Source organism: Notamacropus eugenii, chromosome 4 (assembly GCF_028372415.1).
Source record: "Notamacropus eugenii isolate mMacEug1 chromosome 4, mMacEug1.pri_v2, whole genome shotgun sequence".
NCBI lineage: Eukaryota > Metazoa > Chordata > Mammalia > Diprotodontia > Macropodidae > Notamacropus > Notamacropus eugenii.
The window spans coordinates 68,800,786-68,828,289 of NC_092875.1; the positions used below are offsets into that span (position 1 = coordinate 68,800,786).

A 27,504-nucleotide genomic window follows, 5' to 3' on the forward strand; every position below is an offset into this window, starting at 1 on the left:
AGGGAGAGGAGGAGAGGTAGGGAGAGGAGAGAGGGAGGGGGAGGGAGGAAGGGGAGGGGGAGGAGAGAGGGAGGGGGAGGGAGGAAGGGGAGAGGGAGGGAGGAAGGGGAGGGGGAGGGAGGAAGGGGAGGGAGAGGAGAGGGGGGGGAGAGGAGAGGGAGGGGAGAGGAGAGGGGGGAGGGAGAGGAGAGGGGGGAGAGAAGGGAGGGAAAGGGAGGGGAGACAGGAGACGGTGAGACAGGGAGAGGAGGAGAGGGAGGGAGAGGAGAGAGGGAGGGGGAGGGAGGAAGGGGAGAGGGAGGGAGGAAGGGGAGGGAGAGGAGAGAGGGAGGGGGAGGGAGGAAGGGGAGGGAGAGGAGAGAGGGACGGGGAGGGAGGAAGGGGAGGGAGAGGAGAGAGGGACGGGGAGGGAGGAAGGGGAGGGGGAGGGAGGAAGGGGAGGGGGAGGGAGGAAGGGGAGGGGGAGGGGAAGCCGGCTCCGAATGAGGTCAGGGAAGGGGAGGGAAGGGAGGCGGGGAGAACGCTGCGAGTGTGGGCAGGAGGGTGGGGGCGGGGTGAGAACGAGGCCTGGGCGTCCGAGGCCGCGGGGGGCGCGTGGGGGAGCAGAGAACCTGGCACCCCGGGGTTAGGGAAGAGGCGGCGGCGGCGGCTCGAGGACCTGGGGCCCGGGCTGGAGCCGGGGCCGGGGCCGGAGCCGAGGCCCGAGCGCGGGCGCGGGGCGGCGGGGCCGCGGAGCTCGGCGGCGGGGGCGCGCCCCTCCGCGCACGCGCCCTCCGCGCACGCGCACGCGCCCCCTCCCCGCGCGCGCGCCCCAGTGCAGGCCGCGGGCTCGGCGGCAGCAGGTGGTGCTGCTGGTGCTCGGCTGAGGCCGGAGCCGGACCGAGGGAGCCGAGGCCGGAGCTGCTGCTGCCGCTGCTGCCGCAGCCCCCCTCCCCCGCGCCCCCGCCCCCGGCCGCCGGCGGCCGCCATTAGACAATAGGAGCGGCAGCCCGGGAGGGCCGCAGGAGGCAGGAAGCGGCCCGGAGCGGGAGCGGGCCCGGCGGCGGAGGGCGGGCGGCCCGGAGGAGGCGGCGGGAGGCCGGGGCGCGCTGCGGCGGCGCTGAGCGGCGGCGCCGGGGCGGGGACAAAGGCGGCGGCGGCGGCCGGGGCCGAGGAGTCGGGCCGGGGCCGGAGCGGGCCCGCGGCGGGGAGGAGGCGGCGGCGGGGGCGTCGTCGTTGGTGCGGCGGCCTCTGCCTTCCCTCGGCCCGCAGCCCTCCCCCCTCCCCTCACTGCCCGCCCCCCACGAGTGACATGATGTTTCCACAAAGCAGGCACTCGGTAAGGGGGCGGGGGAGCGGCGGAGATCGGCGCGGCGGGGGGGCTGGGGTGGGGCCGCCCCCTGGGGCCCCGCTGCTTCCTCGGCTGCGCCCCTTTAAAATGCGACCCCCGGTGGTAACGTCGCCACCCCCCTCGTGACGATTCCCCGGCCCCTTCTCTGGCTTCTAATCCCCCTTCCGGGGCCCCGCGGGGAAGTGGGGGGCCCAGGGATGGAGGGGGGACGGTCTGCGATCGGGAAAAAAAGGCTTGATTTTTTTCATTCTAAAACAATGATGGGGCGGCCCTGCTGCAATAACCCCCCCTCCATGTGCATGGCCCTGTGGGGGGGAGCAGGAAATGGGGGGGCGGGAGCTGAGTATGTAAACATCAGCCCTGTCGGGGCAGGCCGGGCCCAGGAAGTGCCCTGAGGAGGAGAGGATGAGGATGGTGGGAGCAGCCCGGAGGGAGGCTGGGCTGGAGGAGGGGGCTCCCACCGTGTGCCCCCCCCAAGCCAATCCCATCCTTTCCTCAGGCCCCGGGGAGAGAGGTTCTGCCTGGGGAATGCTCAGATTCCTGAACAGTCTTCTGGCCGAACCTGGACTCCAGCCTCCCCCACATGGCCGGGGTGGGGGGAGGCTGTGCCCTAACCTTCCCTGTTAACCTTCCTCAAGGGCTCCTCACACCTGCCCCAGCAGCTAAAGTTCACGACCTCAGATTCCTGTGACCGGATCAAAGATGAATTTCAGCTCCTACAAGCACAGTACCACAGGTGAGCCCCCTTGGGGAGCCCGGGACTGCCGGGGTACCCTGCTCTCCTCCCCTCCCTGCCTAAGCAGAACCCTGTGCTAGGATCCCAAGAGGAGGCCAACACCTTGAGTGTGTGTGACCTTGGCCGAGTCCTGTCTCCGAGCTTGGGCTTCCCCATTTCTGGGGGTACGCACTAGGTGACCACCAGAAGTCTTTCCCGATTCTAGGATTTGAATTTATTGATAGGGAACCCAGATTTTTTATTTAGCTCTAACAGCATCTCCTTTGTGACCTTGGTGAATCTCTTCCACCTCCCTGGCGGCAGTTGCCTCATTTAATAGATTCAGAACTTAGAAGCCATCTCGCCTGACCCCCTTCTCACTTTTACAGAGATGAAGCCTGTGGCTAAATGACTTGCCCACAGTCATGTAGAGTAACAGAGTAGGAATCTGAGCCTAGGTCCTTCTCTGCCTCTTCCTGGCGACTCCCTTGTAAGGTCCCTGGCCATTGTGTAGAACATTATATAAATATGAAATGTTGCTATTCTTAGAACCGGCTGCCTGGGGATGGCTCTCCTATCTGACCCAAACCTTCCTTGCTTTCCAAGGCTGGCGGGAGTGAATGCCCCCTGAGCTGACCTTTCTGCTACCCCCATCAGTCCCAGGCTCACGCCTCAGTTCCACTTGAGATCTCCCCTCCCTTTCCACTCCCAGGCCTGACCTCATCTTCTGGCCCACCTTTTGTGCAGCAGCTTGCCTATGAGTCTAGGGACATCAGGGCCTTGTTTGTAGGGAAGGAAGGTGGAGACAGTGGGCTTTGGGATGTCCTAGGCAGGAAATAGGATGAGTCCCTGAGGTGGAAAAATGGGGCTGGGGTAGAGTATGAGTTCAGCTTCCCTTTTCCAGGAGGTCTGATGTTCAAGGTCTGTGGCCTTGCACAAGCTCCTCCCTTCCTAGGCCTTATTTTCCCCATCTTTTAGATGGAGGTGGTATAATAATCTTTATACCCCCTCCTTTTTGGGTTGAGAAAAGCATTTTGGAGACCTGAAAGCATTAGAGAAATGAAATAATTATGATTAACCATACTTCCCCTCCCCCCACCCCTGGTTATGCCAAATTGGGTCGGGCCAGAACTGAAGATGTCTCCCTGCTGGCTTCTAGAATCACCTGGTTTATTGAATTTAAGTAGATTAACCAATAGAAGGCTGCCCTCTCCCCATTTTTATTACCAGGAAATTGATGAGGGGTTATTATTTTCCAGAAGGGTAATAGAATTTCTTTCCTTCCTTCTGTTAAAAAAATTTTTGGGGAGGGGGTAAGATGTGGCTTTCCCAACACAGCAGTGTCCTACTGCCTGCTCTAGCTTCCTCTCCTCTCTTCCCCCCAAGGCCAAGAATTATGGCCCTCTAGAGCCTGGGAGGGGCCCCCAGAGACTGGGCTTGTTTATTGCACCGGATAACATGGAAATGAGGCTTTTTTGATTTCTAAATAAAGAAATGGGAGGGCCTGGGCTGGGGAGTGAGGGTCCCCCGGGCCCCTGTAGGAGGGGTTGCTGCTTCCCTCCCATCTACTTGAGCATCAGGTGCTTTTGAGCTCAGGAACCCATCTCTGATGCCAGGAAAGCCTTCAGAGGCTTGGCCTGCTGTTGTTCTCCTGCTGGAGATCCAATAGATCCTTGGCTCAGACCCCACTGGCTTGTGGGGGGTTTCTCCTTCCCCTTTCCCTTGCCCACATTCTGAATTCACTCTAAGTTTCTCCAGACCCCATGAAGTGCTTTGTAAACCAGTAAGACACTTTATAAACAGGAGGCCTGCTTTGCAAACCATTGTAGATCAGGGAGTGCTTTGTAAATGGCGCCCACAGACAGGCCTCCTCCTGTTTTTCTCTTTCCAAAGCCTGAAACTGGAGTGTGACAAGCTGGCCAGTGAGAAGTCGGAGATGCAGCGTCACTACGTCATGGTATGTCCCAGGCCCCCCTACTCCCTGCAGAACTAGTGTCATTCCCTCTGCCCCCCTTTCAGGTGAGGTCAGGAGCAGGGCGACATTCGAGGCCCACACTCGTGGCTGCGGCAGTGGTAGAAACATATGTTTTTGATTTTCAGTTAGAGCTTCCAGGGGAGGATTTCAGAGGCCCCAGGCCCAGCACAACAAAGGCAACTTTTGGAGATTTAGTCCTCAGCCACCTACCTGGGGAGCCTCCCACCTCTGCCCCCAGAAAGGCACAAAGGCTTCGGATCAGCTTTGGTGAGGGGTAGCTGGGAAGTTTTCAGGAGTCACTGGTGAAGGAGTTGAAGTAAATGACTGCAGCCAAACCCCAGACCTTCACTCCCTGGCCTTGGTCCCAGGCAAGCCGGCTGGCTTGGCGCAGCAGGGTAGGGCCCTGGGCCCAAGTGCCAAACCACGGCGTGGCAGGCTGGGCCCGAGTTTGGAGCAGGCCTGCCAGCTCACCCCCGGGCCCTGCTGCCTGGGAGGCTGGGCTTTCTGCCCGCCTACCACGGAGATAGGGTGGGGTGAGCTCACCGGCACTTGGATATGAATAATTCAGGCCTGGCTTTCTGTGCACACTCTCCCTCCACCCCCCTGCCCTTGCCAGTTGAGTTGCTTAACCCCTTGGTGCCAGACAGCTGGTAAGGAATGCCCCATGTAGGGGGAAAGAACCCTAGCCTGCAGGTAGAAGACTGAGTTTGTGTCCCAGGTACATCCCTGTCTGTCTCACTGTGTCACCTTGAACAAATCTCATCCTTTCTCTGATTCTCAATTTCACCAGCTGTAAAATGAGTCCCAGGTCTGTTGAGCTAGCTGTGTGTGACCTCTGGTCTTACTGGGCCCCGCTCTCTGAGAGGCGAGGATTGGACCAGTTTGGTTCCCAGGTCTCTTGGGGTTCTTTTGGTCTGTGATTGTTGGACAGGACTCATGGGGCTGGGTGAGGGCCAGTCCTGAACTGTTGCCTGCTTCTTTCCCCATCTCTGTTGCAGTATTATGAGATGTCCTATGGCCTCAACATTGAAATGCACAAACAGGTAAGATCTGGTTTGCAACACCCCCTCCCCTTCCTCAGTCCCTCCCTCTTTTCCCCTCCTACCTCTCTCCCTCCAGGTAGGAACCACTCACTCGCCTTGGCAGCCACCCCAGTCCTGTTCTAGTTACCGCCTCCGCCCTGTTCCTGGGGCCCCCTGGGGTTTGTTCTCTGGCCACCCCTGGAGAGGTTTCTCTCAATAGGAAGGTGGGGGGGATGAGGGGCATCTCTCCAGGGACAGTGGCCAAGTGGCCTCAGAGCCTGACTCTCCTACAAAGCACCCCTTGTCTGAACACACCTGGCGATGGTGGGGGGGGCTGTCCCTGCTTCTGACATGGACTAGTACAAAGGGGCACCGAGCCCTGGAAGTATTTGTCTGATAGGCTAATCTGGAACAAAGTTCCAAGGGGCCCAGCTTATTTTACTGGGCATGGGGGGCACTAGATTCCTTCCCCCTTTTTCTATGCTAACTGTTGCTGTTTGGAGGCTTCTGTGGGGCCAGACTAGTCCCCAACCCAGGTGCTTTAGAGCTGGTAAGGTCCTTTTACTCAGACTTGTTTCTCCAGTGATAAAATGAGGTGTTAGCTAGACTAGAAGGCTGCTGCTAGGGTCTCTCCTAGCTCTGATAGTCAATAGTACAAGGTCCATTTCCTGTTCCTGCTCCCCCTCCAACATTGTTTCCTATGGTTTCTTCACTGCCCCGAATCTGGCATTCTGCTTTCTCTATCCCATCCCCCCTTAAAGCTATCTTTTTATTTCCTGTGGTTCTTTACCCCCAATAAAAGAATTGAGCAATCCATTTTCTTGGGTTTCTCCCCCCCAGCCCCAGTATTCCATGTTCTAAATTCCCATTTGTTATAAATGTGACTCTTCTCCCACCTTGTTTACAGATGAAGAAAAAGGTCCATTAAGGAAATTAGACTTCCAAGAATCCTAGACTTGAAGAAGTCAGGAGCCTTGTGTTTGAATCCCAGCTTCCAAACAGACTTCACTAACCATTTTTTTGACTAGCCCTCATCTGGTTGGACAAATGATCTCTAGGCATCCATGACAGAATCTGTTGCCTTTTCTTGTCTCCCTAGCTTTTAGCACAGTGCAGTGCCCTGCACACGGTGATTACCTAGTAAATGCTCTGAGGACCTGTACGTGGGCCACTCCTTGGGCACAGTGTCATTTTGGAGTGGGTTTGCCCCTCCTCTCCAACAGGGATCCACTTCAGGCTCCTAAGGCCCGGAACCTGACACTCATGATAGCTGCTCTCTGCTATTTAAAGGACCTTCCAAGGTCAGAGGGATCAGACTTAGTCAACTTGGTGGGATGTGGAATGATGGGAGGAGGTTTTATGGGGCACTAAAGCTCTTTAGGCCAAGGTGGTTTGTGATATCGAGAACTCATACCTATTGTCCACCTCAGCTCTGAGAGTCTGTAAACCCCTATCTTTGAGACTCAGAAGAACATTTCTAAGTTGGAAGGCATCTCAGATTTAGTCCAGCCCATAATGGAAAGGAATCCCTCTCCGACACACCCAGCAAGTGATCATGGCTAGCTTAAAGACCTCCAGAGCTGGGAAAGCCTCCTCGTGCCATTTCTTGTGAGGAAGCCTAGCCTGGCATCTTCCACATGTCTCTCCTAGCTCTGCCATCTGAGGCCAAGCAGAGCGAAGCTAATCCTCCTGTGAGAGAGCATCTTGAGTACCAGAGCGCAATTAGCTATTGGGTCCCTCCTTAAGCCCTCTCTTCTCTAGGCCTTCTTTTCACCCATCCCCAGGTGGTGGGGGCTCCAGACACTTCTCTGGGTGCTCTCCAAGCTCTTTCTCAGCATGCCCAGTGAGGATTAGCTAAAGGAAGAAGCACAGTTACGGTGCATGATCGCTGATTTTCAAGTACCTGAAGAGCCTCCTGGGGCAAAGGGAAAAGTCGAGGGGTCTCTGTGGGCCCTGAGAGCAGCATTAGGAGTAGTTCTGGCTCAGGAAAGGCTCCTCTGAGGAGCAGGATGTCCCCTGGACATGTAGAAGCAGGAGCTGTCAGGAAGGCTGGAGAGGGTCACACAGTACCCCAGAGGTTTGTTTGTGAGATAGTCATCCCATGGTCACCACGCCTCTGAGAAAGTATAACTTGGCTTTGGGCCTGAGGCCCCACCCCTGCCCCTCACCCTCATCTTGAAGGGCAGCCCGAATCGTGGTTGGTTTTGTTTCGTCCAGGTTTGAAGCCTCTTTTTCTGACACACATACACCCACCCCAGCTTCCCATACATAGACTGAACCGTTCCCTACCTTGACGTCCCCCAAGGCCAGGCTCTTCCTTCCCCATCATCAGAGACCTTCTGTGTTTCAGGCTGAAATCGTCAAGAGGCTCAATGGAATTTGTGCTCAAGTCTTGCCCTACCTTTCACAAGAGGTAAGGGGAGCCCCAGCCCCCTAGGATTCCTGGAGTTGGGCCAGCAGGGGGCAGCCAAATAGCAGCATCTTGATTTTCCTCTGGGAATACTGTAGGGAAAGTCATTCCTTCTCCAGGCAGCCCACTTCTGGGGCTGGTATCCGCTGCAGAGGATTCCTGGACTGAGGTGGCAGAGAATCCCAACAGTCTGGTGTGTTCTTGTTGCTTTGCACTGGCCCAGCCCACTGGGACCCAGGCTGAACTAGGAATGGAACTAGGAAATAGTTGAGGCTGGAGAGGGACAAGGAGAAGGTGAGATAATCTGAGAGGCAGGTGGTATTCTGAATCTCTGACTCCATCTTTCTGACTGGGGGAAGGGGGGTGCCTGTCATCCCTCTTCTTTGGCATTTTTGTTTCCTGTCTTTGGGAATATTCACTAGCTACATATCTCAGCAGGATGGAATGTCAGATCTAAGACAAGAAGACCTGAGTTCAAATCCTGCCTCAGACAATCATGAACTGTATAACCCTGGGTGGGTCACTACTATCTGCCTTAGTTTCCTCCTCTGTAAAATGAGGATAATAGCACCTGCCTCCCAGGATTATTGTGAAGATCAAATGAGGTAACATGGCAAATGCTTTGCAAACCTTAAGCATTATATACATGCTATTATTAAGTGATTTTGGGTAAGCTGCTTTTTGTTCTACCTCTATGTCCTCTTTTCTCAAATGAAGATGGTAATGTTGGCACTCCCTGCTTTGCAGGGTTGCTGGGAGGGAAGAGCTTTTATAAACATTAAAGTTGACATAGGAAGAACTATTTTTTAAATTCTCATTATTAACTGTGGTACTTTGAGCCTCACTTGCTCATCTGTAAAATGGGGGTAAATAATTGCCTTCCTCCCAAGACACATTTTTGTAATTCTTAAGCACCTGTGGAAGTGGAGTTCCTGTTAATGTTACTAGAGAAACAGAAGGCAGGTCCAGGTCTGGCTGCTCATCTCAGTGGTATCTGGGCTGTCCAGCCTAGGAAGAAACTCAACTGAAAACCCCATGAGCATTATTCTGGTCACAGGTGTCTCCCCCCCTACCACCCCTAAGTGGCATTGCCCTTCAAGGCTGTTGGCCAGGGCCTTCCTCAGATATCTGGGAATATGGCCCACCCAGAATGGTGAAGGCTCCCTGGCACAGACATTTGGGAGAAGGAGCAGTTGATTTTGAGAGCGTGGTGGCTCAAGGAACCCTCTGCCCCTTGGCTTGGGACACCAGTAGACCACACTGGTCTAGCTTTTGTGTCAGTAAGAGCTTTGTTTTCTCAGCCCCGTCAGCAATGGAGAATTTGTGATCAAATCAACAAATGCTGAGGCTTTTGTGCCTTCTCTGTGTCTTCCACTGTTCGAGGCACTGGAATCACTTTGTATTTGAAAGAGATTGCTTCCTGGCATGGGGACTGAGGCTGGGCTTAGAATCCAGAAGATGTGGCTTCAGATTTTGCCACCCACACTTGTGCTAGTTTTGTTAGCCTGAACCAAGTTCTTTGTGCTGTTGAGTCTCAGTCTTCTCATCTGTAAAACGGAAGCAAGTACTTTCCTCCCAAGGTTGTTAGGAAGCTTTACACACTTCAAAGGCTGTGTATAAATGCCAGTCAGCTATTAACAAAGATCAGGTGCTGGGGGGGGGGGGGGGGTTTCCTTTCTACCTTGTAAAGCCACTGCAGTGTGGGGCATGATAATTAGTGACTCTTGTCTTCTAAAAAGTACATTTCCTAGAAGTTAACACCTTTTTCTCTGTCCTACCCTACTTCTTTCTCTCCTTAGCACCAACAGCAGGTCTTGGGGGCAATTGAGCGAGCCAAGCAGGTAACTGCTCCGGAGCTGAACTCCATCATCCGGGTATGTGTCTCCACAAGCATGACCTCGGGGGCAGGTCCCCTCTTCTCAGCTCCAAGTTCCATAGTGCTACCCTTTCATTCAAGGGAAGAGTTAGGGGTGTGCTCTAGAAACCACCACCCACACCCCACATTCAATCTGGAGCCACCAAATCTTTCTGAGGTGGACCCGGGGAGACTTTGAATCTCAGCTGTGCACCAATGTGACCATGGATTTATCCCTGCTTCAGTCTATGCCTCAGTTTCCCTTTTTAAAAACACCTGCCAATTGCTCCCCATGGTCTGTAAAGGCCTTTCTGAGCCTGATGTACTAGGAACAGAGTCAGTCTTTTGTACTGTGACACAGGAAGCTGTTTCTGGGTAGAGAGGTGGTTCATGGGATCCAGCCCTGGCCTTGGAGGCTTCAAGAACAGAGTTTAACTTTCATGGGCTGCAGCTTCTCTCGTCTGCAAAATGGGGATACTAGTCATACCCACTTTGGAGGGCTGTTTGGATTAATTGAGGTGATAGGTGTAAAATCATTTTGTTAAACCTTGAAGTTCTATGAAGAAATTTTCCCCTAACCCCCAGAAAGCCCAGGGCTGCCTCGGAGATCTCTAAATTAGTGCATACAAACCCCTTACTTTCTCTGAACTTCACTTTTCCCATCAACTAAAAGCTGAGGAAGTATTCAAGTATTCAACCTCCAAAGATTCCAGTTTGGGACCCAGAGCCCAGGGCAGCTGCTGCTGCCTCTGTGGGACCATGCACAAGGCCTCTCTTGCTCATCTGTAAAGGCGAAATCCTCTCCCTCGAGCTGTCCTGAGAAAAGTGTTAGACCATCAGTTGAGTGGGACCCTGTGCCCTGACTCCAAGCCAGATCTCGTAGCAAATCCATCTGACCTTGCTCCATTTGTTCATTCAGTGGATGTTGAGGGTTTACCCTTTAAGGCTACATGCTCAGTCCCTTGGAAAAGAGAAAGAAGGCAAAAAGATCAAAAAAGATTCTAGTGTGCCTGCTTAGATGGCCCTGGAAACAGACCCAGAATTACTGCACAGATGGACCCTGAGTACACACCAACTGATCCAGAGGAAAAAGATCTCTCCTTGGGGCTAGAGGTTTAGGAAGGAAGCTTCTGGAAGGCCTGGTGGGAGGGGGACGATTTAGTGGCTAGGAATGGGAGCAGGGCAGGTCATTCCAGGAATAAGAACTGGTTTAGGGCAGATAAGTGTCCTGCTGGCTGTAGGGAAGGGAGAACATGATAGATCTGGAGGCATCGTGGCTGCCTGAAGGGTCTAGACTGGCTCCTGTGGATAGGGCAGAGGTGGAGGAATTGCCCACCCTCCCATCTTTCCAGAAGTTGATGGTTCATAGGTAGCCATAGACTTACTGAGTTCTAAGAACCTTCTGGCACAGGGCACAGATGACCAGGGCTGCAAGGCTCTTTAGAATAGATGATCTTGAAATGTTTTACATGGAAGGGACACTAAGAGATTTGGATTCGGTGGCCTCACTTTTCAGCTGGGGAAACTGAGAACCAGAGTAAAGAAGGCACTGCCCCAACACACCGAAGTGTGGCAGAGTCAAGATTAGCGCCCAGCCCTCCCCACCAGGCTCTCCCCAACACTACCTCTTAGGATGGGTCTCCACGTAGTGGTTTGCAGGGTTTTGTTTTTTCCTGTTTTCCTCCTGTCCTTAGCTCCTTCTTTCCTGTCCTGCAGCAGCAGCTCCAGGCTCACCAGCTGTCCCAGCTCCAGGCCCTGGCCTTGCCCCTGACTCCGCTACCTGTGGGCCTGCAGCCACCATCTCTGCCAGCTGTCAGCGCAGGCACTGGCCTCCTCTCCCTGTCGGCCTTGGGCTCTCAGGCCCACCTTTCTAAGGAGGATAAGAACGGGCATGATGGGGATGCCCACCAGGATGACGATGGTGACAAGTCAGATTAGAGGCACAGTCCGGGGGTGGGGAAAGGCTTGGTATTCATGGTGGCTACTGGCACCTCAGTGCCAGCCAGCCCATCTCAGACATTGCCCCCAGCCCCCTGCCAGCCCCTTCCCCTTCCCCTAAATCCCTTGGGGTGTGAATGGGACCGGACCGGGTCGGAAGGGAATAAAAGAATGAACCCACCTTAGCTCCAAGCGCCTCCCCCCCTTCCCTGTGCACATATGTAACCGACCCCCCTCCCTTTCCTGCTCCCCCCGTTCGGCCTGTTTGCTGCGCACCCAGCACAGCAGTTCCCCAGTCCCCTCCTGGTACTGCATGCAATCACGGATGCCAGCCGGCCCCGGGTTCCTCCCCTCCATCCCCCCCATGTAGAGGCTCTACCCTGTTCCACTCCTTCTTTCCTCCTTCTTGCCATTTGCCTACCTGACTCCTCCCAGGCTCTGTTCCATCACCCACCTAACCTGGGCCCTGAGCCCCTCTGCTTTGGTACCAGGTACCAGGAGAGAGCTCAGCAGCAGGCATGTGGGAGAGGGGAGGTTGGATGGAGAGGGCTGGGGGGACCTGCTTCCTCCCCCTCCCCATGCCCACAAATAAAGATGAGGGTACCGCATTTGTCTGGTTTTCTTTCAGTCTGCTAGCCTGTCTTTTAAAAGAAGAAACAAAAAAATCACCAAAAAAAAGTCCCCTCTCCCTTCCCCCCAATTTCGTGTTTGTATATAGTCCTTTAGACAAACTTGTCGGCTTCTGGTGTTCATTAACCTAATACAAAGGAGGAATGGAGACACTGTACTAAGCTTGTACTAGCTGTGCCTTTCAAATAAAGATGTGAGACGGTTGGTTTAAAGCGCCCGCCTCCTGCTGTCATCCCTGGGGTCTCCTGCCTGCTAAAGCTTGCCTAGGCCTCCCACAGGAGCATGAGAGGCCTCGTGGAACCTCCAAGGGTTCCAGGGTTATTATCCAAGCTAAGCCCCCTTTCCTGTGCAGCCTCAGATGGAATCTTTGCTCATACACCTCTGGATAGGGAACTCACTCTCATTTGAAGTAGTCTGAACTGTAGTTAGAAGGTCCCCGTGGTTCTTTGGCATCTCATGTACTCATTTAAAATTTTCCTCATCTTCCTAATGAGCTGGTTTGGCATGTTCTCCCTCCCTCCCCACTCTACCTGGTGGACCTGAGTCTCTACAGACATCTCCAAGCCATAGGAAGAGGCCTGGCTGCTGGTGGCCTCCACCCTTCAGACCTTGGCTCTTTATTTTTGCCTTGAGTCTGTTCTTATCCCTCCTAGGATCTTGGAGAAGTCCTGTCAACTTTCTGGGCCTCAATGTCTGCCCCTATAAATGGGGAGGCAGGATTGGACTAGGTGATATTCCAAATGTCTTCGGGTCCTGATTCAGTGTTGTAAGGCGATTCCTTAATAGCTTTGATGTGTTTCCTTCACCAGGCCCAACTGTGACCCTTGAGAATCTTTGCACAGAGACTGGGACATTGTGTAGTTACTCCAATAGATTACAGGAAAGAAGGTCTTTCCTCAGATGGGGCCATCAGCCCTCTGTTTCCCTGGTTTCCCAGCCACATCCTCCCTTGGAATGATGGCTACGTTCTGTTGTAACCCAATGGTGCTGTGGGCATCTCCAGGAGGAGGGATGATTCCTGATGGAGCCCTTGACCACCCTATAGCAAGAGCTGCTTGGCTCTTTCCCTTTCTATATTTGAAATTTCCAGGTGCCCCACCTCCAGCTTCTCCACTCTCTGGGGTCTGACTCTTGCAAGCAGGGTCTCTCCTTCCTCCCACCTCCCTTCCTCTGCCCTGACCTGACTGGTAACTTTTCCTGTTGGCTGACATGAGGTCAATCTGTCCTGAAGACCAGTTCTAGGAGGTGTTCTAACTTGACCTTGGCACTCTCAGCTCTGTGTCCTAGGGTCCTCCATCAGCCACAGCCTGCATTTTCCTGGCCAGTTTTGTGAGCCAGATCCACCCAGGAGAGTGGGACTGGGAAAAGGAGGATGGTTAGGGTCATTGATGCCCCAGAAAGGATAGGAGATTAGTGGGAGACCGCAAGTAGATGATGAACCCATCAGCATTTTTGGACAAAAGACAGTTTGGTATAATAGGAAAAGCCCTTAACTAGAGATGGAGAGATTGGGATTAGTCCACTGGTTTGCAATTTGACCTTAGGAAAAACCTTTCCCTTCAACGGACCCATTTCTGAAAAAGGAAAGCATTGGACTACATTTTCTCAATATTCTCTGCCAGTTCTGATGTGTTCTAAGGGTTCCCCCAGTTCTCATATCCTGGGTTCTAAGGGCTCTCCCAGCTCTGAGAGTCATTATCTTTGGGTCCTGCCCTCGCTAATATGCTGTGTTCTAAGAGCCCTCCTAACTCTGAGAGTCTGTGTTCTAAGACTTGGGGTTGGCAGAGGCCTGGGGCCTGGCTCACCATCTTGGCTGACCCCTCCCGGCTGTGGCTGCGGGAGACTGGTGCTCAGCTCCCAGGCGGAACGTGGCTAATTGAGCCGCTAATCGGCTTCCCTTCCGCAGGGCCTTCCGTTAATGAGTCTGGTGAGGGGAGGGGGGACATCTCCAAGGCAGCTCAGACCCAGCGGGGCAGCTCCCAGGGGCTCTCAGCCAGGGCTGGGCTGCTCGAGGGAGGGAAGGAAGAGGGGGGGCGGTCAGACAGCGGTGGCTTCACCATCCATCACCCCACTGAGCCCAGGAGGCATCAATAATTCATCTGCACTCAGCAACAGGCCCCGCCTGGGCTGTGCTGGGGGATGGGAAGGAAGAGAAGAGATCAGAGGAGGGGGTGCAAGCTTAGCCCTGTTACTGTGTCAGCACATGAATCTCCCCGTTGTACAATCTCCTCACCACCTTTTTGGAGTCCCTATCTCCTTACCAAGCCCTCATTTGCCTAATGAGCCCCTCCCTAAGTTCCCATCTCCTCACTAAGCTCCTGTCTCTTTCACTGAACCCCAACCCCTTCCTGGTTCCCAGTTTTCTTACATACCCTCTCCATTCTACTCATTGAGCCCATAACCTCCTTCCTGAGCATCCCCTCCTCCATTTAGGCTACATCCTGTTAACAAGTGACCCCCCCCCTCAAACCAAGGCCCTGTCATCTCACTGAACTCCCCCCATCACTTTCACTGATTCCTTGTTCACTCATTAAACAATCATCCCCCTCACTGAGACTCCATTCCCTCTATAAGCTTTCTGTTCCCTCAGTGAGTCTCCATCCTACACAAAGCTGCCTATTTTCAGCCTCCCATCCCATTCCAAACTCCCTTTCTCTCAATGAACCTTCATCCACAGCCCTGAGCCAGGAGGTGGGAACCATCCGAGGAAGAACTCCAGTCCAATGAGGGTGGAGACTAATACTGAAATCCTCCCTGGGAAGATAGTGGGAATTTAAATCCCCTGAGGGATGTGGGCTTTGCCAGGAATTATGGGAAGAGAGAAAAGAGAAGATCTGAGACTAAGAGACAGGAAAGAGGTGGGGGAGAGACTAGGACAGAGAGAAAAATATAGATTGATTATTAGCACTGGGCCTGACCTTAGAATAGAGAGTGTCAGAGTTGGGAGGGATTTTAGACTAGCAGAGAATGTGAGAGCTGAGAGGGCCCTTAGAACCCAGGAGGTCAGAGCTGGGAGGGCCCTTAGAACCCAGGAGGTCAGGGCTGGGAGGGCCCTTAGAACCCAGGAGTTCAGAGCTGGAAAACTGTTTTAGGACAATGAATATCAGCACTGGAAGAAACCTTGGAACAGAAAATTGAAGGCAGTCTTAGAACATAGGGTATCAGAACAGAAAGGGACCTTCAAGGTCCTCTGTAATCCAACCCTCTCATTTTACTAATGGAGAAATTGAGTCTCTCAGGCAGGGGAGGAGACCAGTTGAACAACACACAGTGGGGCAGAGGAGGGACTAGAAAGCCCTTATAAGGCCAGGACCTTCTCTCAGCTATGGTCAGGTTAATGTCACTGAGACAGGTTTGAATTCACTTCTCTGAGCCCCCACTAATGTATCTGTTTGTGCCAGACCAAGCCAGATGACATGAATTCAAAGCAAAGACATTTCATTAAAGCAGAATGATAGTGTAACAACAGAAAACTAAATCACATATTAAATATTTTTGGAAGTCATTCTCAAATGGGAATTCTAGTTGACTCCCACTTTAACTCCTCTATTTCTTCAATGCCTTGGAAGGACACATCAGGTCAGTCATGTTAATTGACTGTAGCAACAGCTTTGGGAACGCTAGCAGAAACCACAGAGCATTTCAGACTTCACTGCCTACTTCTTTTGGCTGCAGCTGAGTGTTGACTGACTTCTTCAGTCACCAAAGCTTAGGAGGTGTTGACTTCTCTGGGCACCCAGACCTAGGGACCACTGACCTCTCTGGATGCTGCAATCGCTTCTGCCAATTGTACTAACTTTGCCACTGTTAAGAAATGGCTGCCATTTTCCCTTATCTATGTCATCTCCCTTGGGCCAGCCTGCGTCCAGAGTCTTTTGCAGACTTATTGTGGGAACAAAGGACAGGAAAATCAGGAAAAGGTGCCTATTATTTAGGGACTGGTTAGAAAAATGTGGCACACATGCAGATGTAATGAAATATTATTGTCACATAAGAAATGACGAATAGAAAGAATGAAAAGAACCAGAGGATCACTTAATATAAACTAATGCAGAGCTGAATAAGGAGAACCAGGAAAACAATATACACAACGAATATAATGGAAAGGACAATAATCCCAAACAGAAAGATATATAATTATAATGACCAAACAGCCCCAGAAAAGAGCTATGAAAATGCATCTTCCCTTCATTGCAGAGGTGGGGAGGCTAGAGATTCTTGCATGAAGTGAGGCTGGTGACTTTGCACAGCCCTGCCTCACTTAAATCCAATTCACGTGCAAGTCATGGCGTCACCTTCCTGATGTCATGGTCCTCTTTGAGAATGAAAGATAAACAGCTATCCAGTAGCAGTAACAGCTGGGTGGCTCAGCAGGTCCTGAGATCAAATGTGGCCTCAGACACTTATTAGCTATGTGACCCTGGGTAAGTCACTTAACCTTGTTCACCTCAGTTTCCTAATCTGTAAGATGAACTGGAGAAGAAAATGGCAAACCACCCCAGTATTTTTGCCAAGAGTGGGACAAGACTAAAATGACTTTACAATAACAATAAAGTATATATTACATATTTATTTGTGTCCTCCGAAAGACTGTCAACTCCTTAAGGGCAGGACCTAGTTTTCATTTCTATCCCCAGTGCCTTACAGTCTTGTATCCAGTAGGAGCTTAATAAATATTTCCTGGATTAAAATGAACTCTCTTAAATTGACCTTATCTGGCTACATTTTGAGTTGGAAAGAACCTCAGAGACCATTGGGTCAAACCTCCTCATTTTATAGATGAGGAAACTGAGGTCAAGGGGAGTGAAATGACTTGCTCAAGAATGAACAGGATTTGATCTCAGGTCTTCCTGCCTACAAACCCAGACTTACTGGCTGTACCACCTCAATAAGTCTTCCTCACATTCCTAGCATATCATAAGTCAACCTGGTCACTAACTGGAAAACCCTGGCACTTATGCAAGTGGTGCCTTATTTATGTGCCTTTGGCTTCCTGAAACTCCTTTGTCTGCCTGCGTTTCAATCTTGAGCTCACAGACTGCCCTGGCTCAGGTTCTTCTGGGCCCCTGGCTGGGAGAGCCTGAGCAAGCCTCCATGACTAATTATAATGATAGAAACCATATCTACAATAATAATATCAGTATAGTGCTATAAAATTGGCCAAGCATATTACAGATGGCATCTAATTAGATCCTTACAAACCTCCATAGGTGCTATTATTATCCCCATTTTACAAAAGGGGGAAACTGAAGCAGAGAGAGTGAATGACTTGCCCAGGGTCACACAGCTAGTAGATGTTAAAGACAGAATTTGAGCCCAGGTCTTCCTAAAGTCCAGTACTTTATACACCTAGTTACCTTTAAGAGGGTAATGATGTGGCATTTCCTCTTCTTTCAATTCCTGACATTCAGGGCAGCAAAGAATGTTCATCCTGAATCTGAGGTTAGAAGCAGGAAGTGAGGAGCTGGAGCTACTCCACCTTCCAGTTGTTTTGGGGCTCAAGCAGCCAAGTCTTAGTCCTCTGAACCAATTAAATCTCAAGGATGGTTTCAATGCCTCTTAAGGAGAAAGTAGCCTAATTTGATGGTATAGAACCTTAGGACATCACTTCTACCACAGGTGATATTTGAACCCAGGTCAATAGGCCAATAAGCATTTACTAAGCGTCTACTGTATGCCGGGTACAGTGCTAAAAGCAAGGCAAACAGATAGTCCTGGTCCTCAAGGTGTGTGTGTGTGTGTGTGTGTGTGTGTGTGTGTGTGTGTGTGTGTGTGTGTGGTCTCCTTCGTTACCGAAGAAGACCATGCCATCAGAGAAATGATGACATGACTTGCACTTGACTTTGTTCTGAGTGAGGGAGGGCTGTGCAGGTCACCAGCCTCATTTCTCCTCCAGAGCCATCTGAATCCAGTGACCAGATATTCATCAGGATGACTGGAGATGACCCAGGATGAGGCAACTGGGGTTAAGTGACTTGCCCAAGGTCACACAGCTAGTGAGTGTCAAGTGTCTGAGGTGAGATTTTGAACTCAGGTCCTCCTGACTCCTGCACTGGTGCTCTACCCACTGCACCGCCTAGCTGCCCCAGGTCCTCAAGGAGCTCACAGTCTAATGAAGGAGACAATAAGCAAATGGGTATGTGAGCTATTGTAACAGCAAGGACCTCTGCACACACAGGAGGGCCTGTTGTAAAGGTTCTTAGATCTGCTTGCAAAAGGAAAAGCAACATTTTTTTCCCATTTTTAAAAATTAAATTTTTTTTTATTGTTCTATAATCACTTCCATATATCTTAGATTTTTTTCCCCTTCCTCCCCCTTTCCCCTCTCCCTCCCCACTCCCTCCCTGAGATGGCATACAATTTTATATAGGTTCTACACATACATTCCTATTAAATACATTTTCACCTCAGTCATGTTGTATAGAAGAATTAAAATGAATGGGAGAAATCAAAAAGCAAAACAAAATATAATACAAAAGAAAATGGTCTGCTTCATTCTGCGATCAAATTCCATAGTTCTTTCTCTGGATGTGGAAGACATTTTGCCTCAAGAGTCCATTGGGAATTTTTTAGGTCCTTGCATTGCTATGAAGGACTAAGTGTACCAGAAAAACTCCTCGCACACTGTGGTTGTTGCTGTGTACAAAGTTCTCCTGGTTCTGCTCCTTTCACTCAGCATCAGTTCATAGAAGTCCTTCCAGGCCTCTCTGGAGTCTTTCTGTTCACCATTTCTTATGGCGCAATAGTACTCCATTACATTCATATACCACAACTTGTTCAGCCATTCCCCAGTTGATGGGCATCCCCTTGATTTCCAGTTCTTGGCCACCACAAAGAGAGCTGCTATAAATCTTTTTGTACATGTGGGACCCTTTTCCATTTTTACGATCTCTTTGGGATACAGTCCTAGAAGTGATATTGCTGGGTCAAAGGGTATGCACAATTTTGTAGCCCTTTGGGCATAGTTCTAAATTGCTTTCCAGAATGGTTGGATCAGCTCACAGCTCCACCAACAATGAATTAGTGTTCCAACTCTCCCACATTTTGTCCAACATTTATCATCTTCCTGTTTTGTCATGTTAGCCAATCTGATAGGTGTGATGTGGTACCTGAGAATTGTTTTGATTTACATCTCTCTGATCAATAGTAATTTAGAGCATTTTTTTCATATGACTATAGATAACTTTAATGTCTTCTTCTGAAAACGGCCTGTTCATATCCTTTGACCATTTATCAACTGGGGAATGACTTGTATTCTTGTACATTTGACTCAGTTCTGTATATATTTTAGAAATGAGGTAGGAAAGGCAACTTTTGAGGGGTCAACAATCTCTTTAATCAAGCACATGTATCATTCCCTTAGTTAAGGGGAAAAAGTCAGCACCCTGAACTTCAGTGAAAATGCAAACAGAGAAATAAAGACCAACAGACAGGGCTTCTGCCTGACCATAAGCAATGCATACATCACAGATCAACAGACAGGTCCAACTGTCTGACCATTACATATATACATAGCTACCAGAGACAGAAGCACCAACATCTGGGTTTTCAAAGCCAAGATTTCCTTACTGGCTACCCAGAGTCTCATCTGGCCAAACAAACACTTCCAATGAGTAAGCCCCAAAGTACAACCTCACCTCCAAGTATTTGCACACTTTTCAGAGCCAGGAGGCATGAACCTCTGACCCAGTTCCTCAACAGAAAAATTAACAAAAGGTATTGAGGCCTATTAATGGGCAAGGAAGATCTTTAACTCTTTCCCCCACCCACCATTAACCTTACATTAATGTTACAGCTATATGCATGATAAATAGAAAATAATCAATATTGGACAAGCCACTAGATTTCAGAGAGGTGGGAAAAGGCTTCCTGGAGAAGACAGGTCCTCTAACTCCAATCTTCACTCTACCAATGGCCTCAGACAGACTGAGACCTGGGAAAGACCTTCATTTAGAAAGGCCAAGGTCATCCACTGCATCCCACCCAAGGATAGTAGTCCTCACTTTTGTCCTGCCACGGGACTTTGATGGCTCTGGAGGAGAGAGTGAGGCTGATGACTTTGTACAGCTTTGCCTCATTCAAAACCAATTCACTCACAAGTCATCAGCCTCATGATGTCATTACTACAGCACTGTTTCCGTTGTTGAGAATGGGTCCTAGTAAAGGAGCCAAATACTGAGACATACCTCTCCCCCTTCTCCCTCCTTTGGCAACTAGAGAAGCCTTTTGATTTGTCCTTGCATACTGGGTTGGATGATAAGATGTCACTACAATCTTACCATGTTCTTCCAGAGGTAAAAATCTCCACACACTGGATCCAGCTCCAAAGGACTTTTTGGGAGTTATTCCCTACGAAAAATGCAATGAATTGGTACCATTTTCCTTTGAACACATCTCTGCTGCCATCTTAGACCAGTAGCCTCAATTCCTAATCAGTTCCAAACTTCTTCCTTGGTCTATGTGTCCAAGATCACTAATATGGCACTCTCAGGGCCATGACACATGAAGCCTTGGGTAGCACCAACTTCTTTCTTGTACCCTGAATTATTTGAATTATGGTTTCATACAATATTTCATTGATTATTCCAATTTCTGCTATTCTCTCAAACGCAATGCTCTCCTTTGAGGACATAAGGTTGAGTCCTGAGGTCCACACCCCCATTTCTTGGAAGTGTGTCAGAGTAATTAGAGAGCTGGCCCAGAGTATGGAAGACCTACCTTTAACTTTTCAGCACCTTGGGCAATTTTCTTTTTCTTTCTTACCATTCCTTTCCTTTTTTTTTTTAATCGAGGTTAAGTAACTTGCCCAGCATCACATAGCTAGTAAGTGTCTGAGGCTGGATTTGAATTTAGTTCCTCTAGCCTCCAAGGCATGTGCTCTATTCACTGCCACCCAGCTGCCCCACTCTAGGCAATTTTCTAAGATGAGAAAGAGCTGTAGATCTGCTTTGATGGAGGGAGTGGCCTTACTGTGAGAGTTCCCTACACCAGAGGTGTTCAACACTGGGGCTCATCCACAACCTTCCCTAGTGCCCAACCAAGATTATGATGTAACTGGGAAATATTTAACAAAATAAATAAAAATTCGGTAGGACATTGGTAATGTTAAAATGTGGTTTTCCAAGTCAATATGCAGCTTCAGGGATTCTTATTATTTAAAGTTTAGCAGTCTCATTTTAACTTGGACTTGACACCAATGCCTTACCCCAAGGAAATCACAAAACTATTTTTTAGAAAAATAATTTCTTTTATAAAAATTCTTGTAAAAATGTTTTATCGATGCCTTTTGGGAGAGAGGGAGACAATATGCAAACATATCAGATGTGGATGCTATAAATGGGATGTAATCTCAGAGGGAAAGAAGCACTAAGAGTAAGGAACTTTTTTTTTTTTAAGAGAACTTTTAAATCTTTCCTCATGAAAAAGAAAACCAATTAAGCAAAAAACAAACAATAAGATAACAATAACACCTGATATGAGACAGAGAGAAGGAAGTATGTATTCACCATTCTGTCCTGGTAGTCCCCCTCCCTGCTGTAAGGAGAGAGGGAAGGGGGTGGTTTACTTTGACTTGGTGGATGTTTTCATTCCCATCATCCTTGCAATGGTGTGGATTGTCCTCTTGGTTCTATATAAATCTTAGCTAATATTAGATATTATTACTTCCCATGGGCCTTCCTCCTTTGTTTCCAGGATCAGTTTCCCCAAGGACAAATAAGCCAGGGAGGACGGTGCTTCCTGTGATGATACACCCTCCAGTGGAAGGCCCAGACTTTCTGCTCAAAGATCATCACATGCCAATGGCCCAACCCTCTCCACATCTCTCTGCTCACCTCCCTCTCCTGTGAGTATCGCTAGGGCTTAGATGCATGGGGCCCCAAGAGATAGGACATCTGCCTCTAAGTCAGTCATTCCTGGCCCGTTGCACCCTCTGAACACATAGCTGGCTAAGCCACCTAAATTCCCCACTTCTTGTAGCAGCCCAGGGACTTGGCAAATGCCAGACTATGTCAGTGGCTTGTTGTCTGTCCAGACTTGAAACTCAGCACTGTCTTCACCATCTCAGGACTTGTCAGTGCCAGCTCACTTCAAGGCCAACAAATATTAATGTGGAGATAGGGTAATAAGTCTCACTGCCAGTGAGTGTGTCCTCTTCTGGGAAATGCATAGATTTCTTCTTTTTGTCCACATGTTTTTTATATCCCCCTTATTTCTGAATACACTTTTCCTCTACTAACAAAGATTTTAAAAGGAAAGGGAAAGAAATAAAGTGGTTCAGCCAAGCCAAAGGACAAGCCAGTCATGTCTGACAGTATATGCAATGTTCTGTACCCATTCTCTTCAACTTCTGCAAAGAGGGGAGGAAGATAATACAAGAAGGGAATGGCTTTCTGGGCCTAAAACTGCTCCCAGGTGATCTGCGTCACAAAGGCCTGCTCAGGCTGCAAAGACCATTGGCTCACATGTCAAGTAGCTGACTAAGACCTTAAATAACCCACGCACGCTTCTCACCCCTGTGGCCTTCAGATCATGCCAGAGAATTCAGGCTAGAATGTCCCCTTTTGCCCTTAAATGTAAATTCCTTGAGAATAAGCATTGCTTCTTTCCTTCCTTTTCTCTCTCTTTTCTCTTCCTTCTTCCTCTCTTTTTTCTTTTTTCTCTCTCTTTCTTTCTCTTTCTTTTTTCCTTCTCTTTTTCCTACCTTCCTTCCTCCTCTCTCTTTTCCTCCTTCCTTCTCTCTTCCTTCCTTCCTTTCTTTCTTCCTTCCTTCCTTCTTTTCCTTCTCTCTCTCTCCCCCCCCTCCCCCTGTCTCTCTCTCTCCCCCTCTCTCTCTCCCTCCTCCTGTCTCTCTCTCCCCCTGTCTCTCTCTCTCTCCCTCTCTCTCCCCCCCTCTCTCTGTCCCCCTCTCTCTCTCTCCCCACCTCTTTCCCTCTCTCTCTCTCTCCCTCTCTCTCTCTTCCCCCCCCCCCTCTCTCCCCTCACCTAGCACAGTTCCTGGTACATCATAATAAATTAATAAATGCTTATTGATTGGCTGACACTGTTCCTGGTTCTGCTCATGGCAACCTTGTACCCACAGGTAAGACCTATGAGATGCTCAGGAACAAAGGAAGGAAAAAAACATCTATTAAGCACCTATTATGTGTGACAGGCACTGTGCTTAGCTCTTTTATAAATACTATTTCATTTGTTAACAGAGTTAACATTAAGTGACTGCCCAGAGTCGTATAATTAGTATGTGTCTGAGGTCAGATTTGAACTCAGGTCGTGCTGACTAAAGGTCTTGAGTTCTATCCATGTACAGCCTAGATACCTCCACAATGACTCCATAATGCTTTCCGATTCCCAAAAGTAGCCACCAAAGTCTAGCAAACTTTTTTTTGAAAATTCTTTGGCTGGGTCCACGTGATGAGCACTTCTTTCTGTCTTTGTGGGTCAGTGTATATGTCCTCCACCAAGACACTCTGTGACCCACGCACCTGAGGGAGCCCCTCAGAAAAATGGCATGTCAGCAGAAAGCCTCAGACCTGCAGTTTCCAGCCAACGTCACACTTTCAGTCATCCTTCCCAACCTTCTTCCAGCATCTCTCCTAGGCTCACAGTTGGAAAGGGCCTTGGAGCCCATTGAATCTAATCTTCTCATTCTACAGAATGGAAAACTAAGGTCCAGAGAGGCTAAGTGACTTGGTCAGCATCATCTGGCTAGGGAGCAATAGAGTTGAGATTTGAACTGGCCACTGTCCCACACTGACTCTAAAAATATGATGAGATCATCCAGATCTGCCAATGCTTCCCAGGAGTTCTTATCATCCGTCAACGTGTCTTCAAGTCCCTGATAAGTCTCTTGGGGCCCCCATACATTTCTTGGGGCTTATATTCAAGCTGGTGGAATCCTACTGGTCACAGTGAAATTGTCTTTTCCTTAGCTTCCTCTGCCATTAAGGATTCCTTCATTTATTTAATAAGCATCTATTAAGAGTCTGCTATGTTCCAGGTGCTGGGATAGGGGCTGGGGATACAAAGACCAAAGCCTCTGCTTTAAGGAGCCTCCACCTCTTGGAGGAAGTAGTCAGTACATACAGAAATTTAAATTTGATTTAAATAAAAATTGGTACAGAGTGAATTCGGAGTGGGGGGTACTAGCAACTGGGAAGGAGGGGATTTGAATCGGTTTCCCGTAGCAACAGACACCTGAGCTAAGCCTAGAAAGAAGCCAGGAATTCTGTGAGGCCAGGTTGAAGAGGGAGGGTGTTCCAGGCCTGGGGGTCAGTCTTCACAAGGGCACAGATATAGGGCATGCGATATATATAATGTTCAGGGAATTGCAAGTAGGCCAGTTCATGCATGAAGGAGAGCAAAGTAGGCTGGAGCCAGATCACGGAGGACTTTGAAAGCCAAATAGAGGAATTTGCATCTTAACAGCAAGAGGGAGACATTGGAGTTTCTTGAGCAGTGTAGTGACATAGTCAGACTTGTACTTTAAGAATTTTATTATATTTATTATCTAATTTATTTATTCATTTATTCAATATTTTATTAAATTATTTAATGTTTATTCTCTAATTCTCTAATTATTTATATATAAAATTAAATATTTATTTGTCTATTAAATAATATATTAAATTATTTAATGTATTTTATTATATATTTAAAAGAAACAGCAAGTTGCGTATAATAGGTTTGCAGTTCTAGGCTCAATCATCTTTTGTGAATTTTGTGCTTTGTTATGGAAATGCTCGTTCTATTCCACAAGTTAAAAAATAAAATGAATAATATATTTTTAACAGTAACATAAATTTGGAAAGGATGATGGACTGGAAAGGGGAGTAATTGGACAGACGCAGGGAGGCCCATAAGAAGCTATGGCAGTATTCCAGGTGAGAGCTTTGGAAGTCAAGTGTGGAAGCAAGGATGCAGGCTGTGTGAATGGACGGAAAGGATAAGCGTGAGCTAAAAGCGGTTCTGTTTTGTGTAGCCTGAACCTTTTTGGCAGTCACTCTGGTGAAACGTGTGGAATCCTTAGAAGAATGTTCAGAAATATACAAAATAAAATATGTAAGATTCCAAAGGAACTAATTTATAACAGCTATCTAAATATTTTTTTAAAAATAACTTCATGAACATGACTAATAGGAATATGTGCTTTACATAATTGCACATATTGAATCTATATCAAATTGCTTACCATTTTAGGGAAGGGGGAGATGAGAGAAGGAGGGAGAAAATTTAAAACTCAATATTTTGTATAAAAAAACAAATCTTAAAAAATTCATGGACTAGTACTTCAAGTGCATAAAATAAAACATAGGATTGCAAAGAAAACCAATTATATTGATATAGTTATGAAAATACTTGAAAAAAAAGGTCATGGGTACCAAATTAAGGAGCAGTATGAAGAGTAAGAATCAACAAGATATGGCCACTGATTGGTTAGGGAAGAGAGGATGCCCCGACCATCAAGGCTGAGAACTCAGCAACTGAAGGATGATAGCAACCTCAATAGAAAAGGGAAGTAAGGAAGATAGGAAGGGATTGGGGGTAGATTGTATAATACAGTGGTTAGAACCTTGGCTTTGGAGTCAGAAGACTTGGGTTCAAAGTCTACCTTTGACACTTACTACTTGTGTGACCATGGGCAAATCACTGATCTTCCCCTTGATCTCAGGTTCCTCAGCTATAAATTGAGGGGTTGAACTAAGCGATCTATGAGGTCAGATGATACTTTAGATCCTAGAGACTCTTCAACATCAAACCTCTTTGGACCCACTCTTCAAAGGGCTTCCTCTTTGCCTCCAATCTACTTGTAAATATCAAGAAAGAAGGAACAAAGCCTCATGGTGTCCAGATATCAAACCCCAGATCACTGCCTGAAATATTTGTCCAGAACTTTTAATCAAATGGAGGTCATCCTAATCTCTGCTGACACAGGGAGTCTCTGAGGCCTGAGCATACCAGGGTAATGGGATCTACACACACCTCTGACTCTTCCATAGAAAGTTCCAAGCTCACCCTAACCTCAGGTTACCTCAAGTAACCTCAGGCATTAAATCAATCAATCAACAAGTATTTATTAAAAATCTCCTTTGTTCAAGGTCACTGTAAATACAAAGCAAAAATGAAGCCTATCCTATTAGGATGGATATAAATAGTTATACACACCTAAACAGTGCATGCCCTTTGCTCCAGCAATACCACTTGTAAGTCTGTACTCCAAAGAGATCAAAGAAAGAGGAAAGAGAGCCATATGTACAAGAAGAGTTATAGCGGCTCTTTTCGTAGTGGCAAAGAACTAGAAAATAAGGGAGAGCCCATCACCTGGGCTGAACAAGACAGTGTGCAAGAATGTGATGGAATACTACTTATTGTGCTGTAAGAAAGAATGAAAGAGATGGTTTCAGAAAAATCCAAGAAGATTTGTATGAACTGATGCAAAGTGAAGTGAGCAGAACCAGGGGAACAATTTAGACAGTAACAGTAGTATGGTAAAGACAAACAACTTTGAAAGACTTAGGAATGCTAATCAGCACAATTCCAGAGGACTCATGAAGAAGCACAGCACCCACCACCAGGCAGAGAGCGAATGACCTCAGTGCAGATTAAGGCATGTGTTATTAATATTTTTGGTGAGGGCACATGGCAAATATGGGAATTTCTTGTGCTTGGCTATACATATTTGTGATGGGTTTTATTTTTCTTTCTTTTTCAGTGGGAGAGAGGGGATGGAACAAGTTGAGACCTGAAAACAAAATCAAATGTGCCATGAGAAATAATGAAAAGAATGGTTTGCCACCACAAAAAAAAGCTGCTCTAAATATTTTTGTGTGAATGAGTCCTTTTCCTCTTTCTTTGACTGCCTTGGATATCACTGGGTGTGATGGTAGGCATGATTCAGTGACTTTGGGGACAGAGTTCCAAATTGCTTTAACACAATGACTCAACCAATAGCTACTCATTTTATAGAAGAAATAACAGGCACAGAGACTTTGTGACTGATCCAGGATCCTACAGATCTGTCAGAGGTGAGATCTAATCCAGGTTATCCTTATGCAGTTCTCTACCAGGGGTGGGGAAGCTGTGAGTCTCTAGCCGTTACTCTGTGATGCCTCCCATTCATCGTAGACCAACCCAAGGATATTCATTATTTCTAAATTCCCAAATTCCTATCACACATTCATCAAATGCAAACCCTTTTCTCCTTGGGTCAGACTAACATCACCCAACTGTTCCATAGAAACAACTCCTTTGATTTCCACTCTTGGGAGCAAGCATGTAACTTGTGGCCAGAGATCTTTTCTCCATCAAACTAAAGTCTTGAGGAACAGCACAGAAAGGTTCTTTGTCCTCACACCATAAAGTGGTCCATCTAGCCTCTGTGAGCATCCCAGCACTGTGCCCTCCGGAGCCTGCATTTCCAAGGAGTAGATGATGAAGATAGCACGTGGGTCCCCTGGAGCTTGCTGTTAAGTCTCCTGGCTTTTCCCAGCTTGGTCCCTTGGTGGTTCTTGTATTTCCTCTGTAGCATCTCCTCGAAGGAATTCCAAGGGAGCTTCTCTGGGTGGGCCAAGATGACCACCTGAAAAGCATCGCAGCTTTCTCTACTGAGTCCCTTCTAGTGCAGTGGGACTTTC

At 48.6% G+C, this 27,504-nt stretch overlaps 1 protein-coding gene and 1 long non-coding RNA gene across 3 annotated transcripts; both read left to right on the top strand.

Annotated features, from left to right (window-relative positions):
* Window positions 1-1,130: 1,130 nt before the first annotated feature.
* TLE5 (TLE family member 5, transcriptional modulator) lies at window positions 1,131-12,087 on the top strand. 2 transcript variants are annotated; one of them, XM_072601705.1, is made up of 7 exons: window positions 1,131-1,318; window positions 1,969-2,066; window positions 3,939-4,002; window positions 5,019-5,063; window positions 7,393-7,455; window positions 9,252-9,326; window positions 11,024-12,087. In XM_072601705.1, exons 1-7 carry the CDS (start codon window positions 1,292-1,294, stop codon window positions 11,243-11,245), a joined length of 594 nt encoding a protein of 197 aa, XP_072457806.1. In that variant the 5' UTR covers window positions 1,131-1,291; the 3' UTR covers window positions 11,246-12,087. The 2 variants fall into 2 exon arrangements, with proteins under 2 accessions (XP_072457806.1, XP_072457808.1); XM_072601707.1 differs by having other exon boundaries at window positions 1,146-1,318; window positions 11,027-12,087.
* A 9,064-nt stretch (window positions 12,088-21,151) lies between these two features.
* LOC140499823 (uncharacterized) lies at window positions 21,152-27,412 on the top strand. Its single transcript, XR_011965552.1, has 3 exons — window positions 21,152-21,719; window positions 24,664-24,753; window positions 26,583-27,412. It is a non-coding gene; the product is annotated as an uncharacterized lncRNA (long non-coding RNA).
* The last annotated feature ends 92 nt before the right edge of the window (window positions 27,413-27,504 follow it).

Bases quoted from the DNA above. Each gene is read 5' to 3' on its own strand.
- TLE5 (XM_072601705.1), top strand. From the start codon at position 1,292: ATGATGTTTCCACAAAGCAGGCACTCG. The intron at 7,456-9,251 runs GTAAGGGGAGCC...TTCTCTCCTTAG, and splicing joins TGCCCTACCTTTCACAAGAG to CACCAACAGCAGGTCTTGGG. The intron at 9,327-11,023 runs GTATGTGTCTCC...CCTGTCCTGCAG, and splicing joins AGCTGAACTCCATCATCCGG to CAGCAGCTCCAGGCTCACCA.